Source organism: Mustela nigripes, chromosome 1 (assembly GCF_022355385.1).
Source record: "Mustela nigripes isolate SB6536 chromosome 1, MUSNIG.SB6536, whole genome shotgun sequence".
In the NCBI taxonomy this organism is placed as follows: Eukaryota; Metazoa; Chordata; class Mammalia; order Carnivora; family Mustelidae; genus Mustela; species Mustela nigripes.
In genome coordinates, this window is record NC_081557.1 from 262,538,667 (window position 1) to 262,546,171 (window position 7,505).

Genomic DNA, 7,505 nt, shown 5'->3' on the forward strand with positions numbered 1-7,505 from the left:
GGGTTTAAGAGATTTGCCCACCATCAAGGAGTTACTCAGTCACAGCACCAAGAGGTCATGAATAGACATAGCCTAGCTCAGAGTCTACACTCTTGACCACAGCATCATACCACTTCAGGATATGCTGTTTAGCCATCATCAGTCAAGAACATCATCTCACCAACTGTTCACTATTGGTTGGGATAGCCTGTGCCTAGGATATAAGAAAGCAGGTTTCCTGGCTGGGATGAAGAACCAGGAATCCAAGAACCTACAGCATCCAGAGCTGGGGATGCCACAGATATATAGGTCAGCATCGGGGAAAGCAAAGCTGGTAGGAATAGCTAGGATGAACTTCAGTGCTTTTTTCAATAAGTCAGAAGAAGTGGGTCACTCTTCAGTGCCATGATATGTCATTGCACTGCACGTCAGTGACCCGTCTCCTCTTGTCTACCTCATTCAACAACAAGTATTTATCTACTATGTTCCAGGCTTTATGGCCTCATCTTCAGAGCTCATGCTCACAAAGCGAGAACCTTAGACAAGTTATTGAATGCCTTTGTGTTTCCTATTCTCCTAATAAGTGGGAATGATAATAATGTGTAACCTGAGTGTTCTATGGACAGTGTTATATGGATACAATGAGTTATCAGGCTCTTAGAACAGTGCCTGGCATGCATACGACAGAACTGCTCTCTTATGATTTTGGGTGTAAAGATCAATGAGAAGATGATATTAAAATGCTTTTTTCAACTGTAAAGGTCCCCCAAATGTAAAGGTTATGTTGAGATTCCATAGGAAAGGTCAAGCAGGCATCTGCTTGTGTCATCAGCAATCTCTTGTGTCAGTCACCCTAGGAGATGGGACCAATCAAGTTTCAGAAACTCAGAATGACATCCCGGTGGGGAGGTGGTCATGAAAAAGTCAAGTCTCCATCTCCTACAACTGCCTCATTCAGCTCTGAAGAATGATGACAATTTTTTGGTAGTTGTACTAGGCTTCCTGGAGTAAGAAGCAGAAGGAAGCTGTCTTCTCCTGCTCTGGAAAGACCTGGACCATGTGACTCACCACAGGGCAGGGGACCACCAAGAAATCCAGACCATCGATGACTATGAAATATTTACATATAATGTTAGATTAGTTAGGGATTTCTCAACATTAACATGTCAGACTGCAGTCAGCCTCGACAGCCAACCTGTCTCAACTTCTATAGCATCCACCATAGGTTTGATTCCATTTAATACTGAATAGAAACCATGAACAAAGCAACTTGGTTACTCCCAGCTAATGAAACGTGTGTAATAGAAAAAGTTATAATCATCATTAAGGAGGGCATGTGATGTGATGAGCACTGAGTATTATATAAGATGGATGAATCACTGGCCTCTATCTCTGAAACTAATAATATATTTATATTTTAGTTAATTACATTTAAATTTTAAAAAAAGAAAGAAGAATGGCTAAAAAAACAAAGAGAAAGAAAAACTTATAGCCAAACAAGTCAGCAAATTACCTCACACTTTACAGAATTCAAAGGTCATTTTTTAACGACCTGTTGGAGAATGCCCTTTCTGCACCCATTAAGCATTTATTTTAAAGCCCCTATTCTGACTGAGGAGATGTGCCCTTGAAGCAAACACTGAGAGACAAGGAGCACTCCAAATCCCCCATACAGAACATAAGAAACAGAAGTAAACTTACTACTTGCAAAACGAAAGTCCTTTGATGAAAGGATCTCTAGCATTACTGGAAGCAAGTCCCAAGTGAAAAAAGATGAAGAAGCAGATCTCTCTACATCTCTGAATTGTGTGCATGTTTTGCCAGCAAGAAACAGAACTGTTTTCTTTATCCAATCTGCTGTTTTTTTAATGACTGGATACTGTCAAAAATTTACATTCAGTCAGTCAACTAACAGCTTTTGAGGTCCTACTATGTGCCAGGCACTCTTTGTGCATCCCCCAGTCAAAAAACTAAATAAGGCTAAATGAATGAATAAATCCAAGCCTTTGCAGTGAGGGAAATACTAAATTAATAACCCATCCTGTTATACTATCAACTCAGGCACTTTTAAACTAAAAAAAGGCTGAACACAAACATTGCTATAGCTCGGTTACACTTTTCATCACCATTTTGGAATCCATGCCTTTACTCTCCCAGTCAAGTAAATAACATACTACATATCCTCAAAAAAAAAAAATAAATAAAGAATGAAGAAAAGTACTCCATGGCTATTGGAATTTACCTCACTGATAATTAAAGTAGGTTATTGCCTAAGTGAACTGAATTAAGATTAAATACACCCTCTCCAACCATTAAAAAAAAAAAAAACCTCTCATTTCTTTAAATTTAACAATTATAGATTCATTTAAGCTACCAAATTTTCTTCCTTAAGATAAAAATACGTCTGGGAAGACTAGCTAATAATAGCATTACAAAGCATATCCATTTTAATCAGATCGCTTTCTTCTTAGATTTTACTTCGGTGCTCTCGTGACCCCAACTGCTCCCCCCACCCACTCACAGATTCTTTGGGGATCCAGGGATCCGTCATGGTCATTTTGGAAGGGTTTCAAGATCATGGCTTAGGCTTAACTGCATGCAGCCTGGACCCTGGCTTGTCTGGACCCTCCTGGAAGTTGCTAATCCTAATGGAGAGTTTACAAGTATGGTCCATTGTTCATAGAGTTGATTAAAAGTAGAGCGTGTTGCCTGTCCCCTCTGACTGTCCCCCCAACTGTCCTCCTCATGACATTCATGTCTGTGTCCCAGCATGAGCCGACTACAATAAAAGGGTGGAAAAAAAACAAGATGAGGTTCTTGCACTGGGCTCTCTGAGGACTCACGGGCACCCAGGCACTGGGGTGAGCAGTGTCTGCAGAGACCCTGAGACAGACATGGGGACTGTCTGTCCTCAGGGCCTTTGACTTCAGCACAGACATGGGCAGCCCAAAGCATCCGCAGGGGCACCTTCAGCTGGGTGTAACAAGGCATGCTTGCAAGTGGTGGGATCTTCCAGGATTATTTGGGAATTTCCACACAATGACTGAGAATGGAGAAAAAGCAAAAATCAATTTGTAACAGCTGCTTAAGTGCAAAACCTGGGATTTTGAAAAAGGAAAAAACACTCCTAATGTTCTTCTAAGCCAGAAGTATAACTGGAGAGGCAAAGCCTAAAATCGTTCAGCTTTTGGGGTTTCAGTGACTTCATTTGTACAATGGGAATTTTACTTGCTGTCACCCATCTGCTTGGTGACTTGGAAGCTGGATCCGTAGTATGATCACACTCATATTCTCAGGCAGAACTTAAACCGACCCACAAATATTAATGTTTTCAATTTTAATGAGGAGGGGAATATATTTTTAGTCTTAAAACTAAGGAGATTTTTTTTTTAAGATTTTATTTATTTATTTGACAGAGAGAAATCACAAGTAGACAGAGAGGCAGGCAGAGAGAGAGGAGGAAGCAGGCTCCCTGCTGAGCAGAGAGCCGAGGCGGGACTCGATCCCAGGACCCTGAGATCATGACCTGAGCCGGAGGCAACGGTTTAACCCACTGAGCCACCCAGGCGCCCTTAAAACTAAGGAGAAATTTAATACAGAATCAAAAAAGATACTCTGATTTCTTTGAGATAGAAAAAAAAGATACTTTAAGCAAAGTTATTGCTTTTTTTAAAGATTTATTTGCTTATTTTATTTGTTTAAGATTTTATTTATTCATTAGAGAGAGCAGGAGCAGAGGGTAGAAGCAGAGACAGAGGGAGAAGCAGACTCCCTGCTGAGCAGAGAACCTGATGCTGGGCTGGATCCAGGACCCCAGGATCATGACCTGAGCGGAAGGCAGATGCTTAGCTGACTGAGCCTCCCAGGTGCCCCTAAAGAGAAAGAGAGAGAGAGAGAACAGGCAAGTGTGCAGGACCTGGGAGAGGGGCAGACAGGCAAGGGAGAGAAAATCTCAAGCAGATTCCCTGCTGAGCCCAGAACAGGAAGCTGGGCTAGATCTCACAACAATGAGATCATGACCTGAGCTGAAATCCAGAGTTGGATGCCTAACCAGCTGAGCCACCCAGGGGCCCCAAAGTTATTGCGTCGTTACCATATTTCTCAAAGAAATAAGCATCCATGGTTCTCTCTATTATGATAAATTCTGCATGAAACAAAGATCCCATTACAAAGTAAATGAAAGTTACAAAGTGCTCAAAAATTTCTGTTGAACTTCCCAGTGGAAATGTTAGTTAAAGATGAGTACAATGTCAAGTTGCTGAGGGCCTTGGGCCATCTAAAGCAGCTCCCTCATTTTACAAATGAGAGAAACACTGTTCAGAAATTGGACATCTCAGTCACAGATCGGCAGAGCTGGAACCAGGTCTCATGTCTGCTCCATGCCTGATCTCAAGGCACTCCCTTCTCCCACTGAACCCCTCCCCTGCCACACACACAAACACACACACACGCACACATTAGTGCATCATACAGTACATTGCTCACATTTTCTTCAAAAAGTAACTAACATTTAACATGTGATTTAACTCAGGAATGAGACTGAAAAGTCAAGCGCGTGTGAGAGAAATAGAACCACTTTATGGGACCACTGATGCCAACAGATTACAACCTTCGGGATTTTGCCTGCAGTGGGGCTCTTAGGGGATCTGGAGACTGAATTCAGTTCCCTAAGCCAAACATTCAACAGGGCAGTTGCCCAATCAGGTTACCGTGAGTGTGCCACGGAACTGGGTTGGAATTTTGTTTTGTCTTTTCCTTTCTGCCTTGTGACAAGGTTTGAGAAAAACATAAAGCATTACGTGATAGTAAAAGGGAGAGGATATCTATCAACCTGGAATCATCACTTCTACCACGACATTTCTGCTGCCACAGTGCCCTTATCTAGGCCTTAATTATTCTTAGTCCATGGATTATATCTGAGACAACCAGGTCCTCTGGCCCCCAGCTCCGTCCCTCGCCCCCACTGCACCCTGTATCTTTGGCCTCTCCTGCCTATTTCAAATCCTACCCAAGTGTCAAGGCACCCACTCATGTCCTTCACGCAACTTCTCCCGCTGCTCCATTCTCCCCGGTGAGCTAGTCCTTCTCTGTCTGCTTTTATGAATGTTGCTCTTACTGTTTCATATTGGTTAGTCTTGCATTCCCACATTCAGAATAACATCTTTTTCCTTTTTTTTAAAGATATTATTCATTTGGGCTAGAGAGATAGAGCAGGAGTGGAGGGGAGAGGCAGAAGCAGACTCCCCGCTGAGCAGGGGTCCTGACACAGGGATCCTGACACAGGGATCCTGACCTCAGGACCCCCGAGATCATGACCTGAACCAAAGCAGGGGCTTAACCAACTGAGCCACCCAGGGGGGACCTCAGCATAATATCCTTCAGGCAGGCCTCATGTCTAGGAATCTCTTGAGCCCTCTTCCCAGCCCTATCCCCATATGCGCTAACATCTTGCTGACTAGAGCAGATTTTCAATCAATACTCTGTTGGAAAATCCAGACCAGGTGGAGGAAGAAAACAGCTGCTTCCTCCCAGTAATGCAGCCCAGAGCATCAGCACTGTCTCTGGACCCAACGCTCTCTACCTATGGCTCTTTGTCGGACTCCACGTGATGCCCCTACCTACTAGTTGTCACTCCCTTCTTTCTCCGCTGGGTTCCTTCAAATCAGTCCCTTCCCCGTAATCATGGCGCGAAGTCAGATCCACTTCCAGCCAAGGTCATGACACATTTTAGCCACCTCTCCTACTGCAAGGCCCAAAGCCAGATGAAAGTGTCCGCAAAGTTTTCACCTCTTTCCCCACCACGGGAGAAATCCAGTCGTTCCCAGGCTTGAAGGTAGAGGTGATATCTTGGAGACACTTAAAGCTGCGGAGACCCCCCCCCTCCCCGCTCCCACATCAACCCCTCAAGCCCAGGTGCCCCTACCCTCAGCTCACCTAAAACTACAAAATATTGCTTCTCCCTTCCCCTACCTGCCTCAAAATGATCATGGTGTAGAAGGGATGTCTTGATGTAGTAGGATGTGCCCACCTGCGTGCCTTCCTTGGTCCCTTCCCACATCCAGCGGCAAGAACTGTCCCCGCACCTGCGGTCCCGCGCGCTCTGCCAACACCGCCTCGGAGGAAGCGCGGCGAGCCTCGAGCGGGTCCAGGGGTCCTGCTCCTCCAGCCCCCCACTCCGCCCTCGGGCCGGGCCGCACCCAGAGCTCCCGAACCGAACAGCCCAAGTGTACTTTTTCTCAGTGAAGGAAAGTTTTCTCTCCCCCATGTCATCCTAAAATAGGAAAGAAGAAGTTCCAAGTGGAACATCTCCGCATGGCTTAGCCAGCGCGCTCCGTGAAACAGGCCATGTCCCTTTCCCTCTCAGCAGCCCGGGACTGAGGTCGCAGGAGCTGTCTTCCACTCTCCTCCGGCTCCTCCCCACTGTCCTGACAAGGGCCGGGGGTCTTAATCCATTCCTGCCCCTCTAAGAGTCGCCCCCCTATCTCTCGCACACCCAAGGCCCACACACGCCCGCCGATTGCTCTCCACCGTCCTCGGCAGTCGCGGGCCCCATCTTCAGCCACCTGTTCCCTCTCTTCTGCCTCCCCCAGCGGTCCTTCTCCGTCCAGGCTCCCCTGCCACCCCGTCACTCGCGGGCACCTGCGCCCGCAGCCGAGCCGCGGGATCCCGCCCGCCCTCGGGCAGCCCCAACAGGTGCAGCCCTGGGTGCCAAGAGCCGAAACCTGCACCTCGCGCCCGCCCAGCGGTCAGAGAGCTGCGCCTGGGCTCCGACAGCGCCCAGCGCGCCCTGGGGGCCCAGACGTGCGCGCGGCGCAGGCTCCCGCCCCCTGCCACTCCGCCGCCGACTTTCCTGCGGGGGCTGCGGCGTCCGGCGCTCCACTTACCCAGGGCGAGGGCCAGGAGCAGTGGCAGGGAGCCGGCGCCGCTGCCCGGGGCGGCCCGGTCCATCAACCCCACGCTGCGGGGCCGGGCAGCCCCTGGACGAGTCCCCCTCGTCCTGCGCCCCTTGCCCGGCCGCGGGCGCCCGAGGGCGGGCCTGGAAACTACTGTCTCCGGCCAGCCGGAAACGAAACTACTTCTCGGCCGGGCACCCGGGCCTGGGCAGGCAACACCCGGGGCGCGGGCGGCTCCGGGAGTGCAGCCCGGGCGGAGGGAGCCTCCTATTTATCCTCGCTCTGCCTGCACACACCCCAGCCTCGAGGCGCGGGACTCGGTCGGGGTAGCCTCCACGCTGCTCCCACCCAAGTTGCCCCACACCCACACCCACACTCAGGGACGTGCTCGAGCTGCCCTCGGGCCAGCTCACCCGCTCCCCCTGCTGGGTCGCACCTGACTCTCCGCTTCCCTCCCCTTTGGGGACCGAGCCAGGTACTTCGGTAGCGGAGGGAATACCCCCGAGGGCGGTTAGGGGCCGGGCCTGCGGGCGGTGCTTCGGGCTCTAAGCTCCTCTAAGCTCCTGCAGGGCGCTGGGGGAGCCTCAAGCCCCACGCGTGCTCTGAATTCTAGCTTCCCTCATTTCAACCAGC

The 7,505-nt window shown here is 48.8% G+C and overlaps 1 protein-coding gene across 1 annotated transcript in view; it reads right to left on the bottom strand.

The window, feature by feature from the left end:
- Positions 1 to 7,280, bottom strand: part of BTC (betacellulin) — a 43,265-nt gene extending 35,985 nt beyond the window's left edge. Inside the window, exon 1 of the mRNA XM_059397007.1 lies at positions 6,864 to 7,280. Coding sequence (XP_059252990.1) covers positions 6,864 to 6,927 — 64 coding nt within the window. The 5' untranslated portion in view covers positions 6,928 to 7,280. The remainder of the gene's footprint in view (positions 1 to 6,863) is intronic.
- Positions 7,281 to 7,505: the final 225 nt, after the last annotated feature.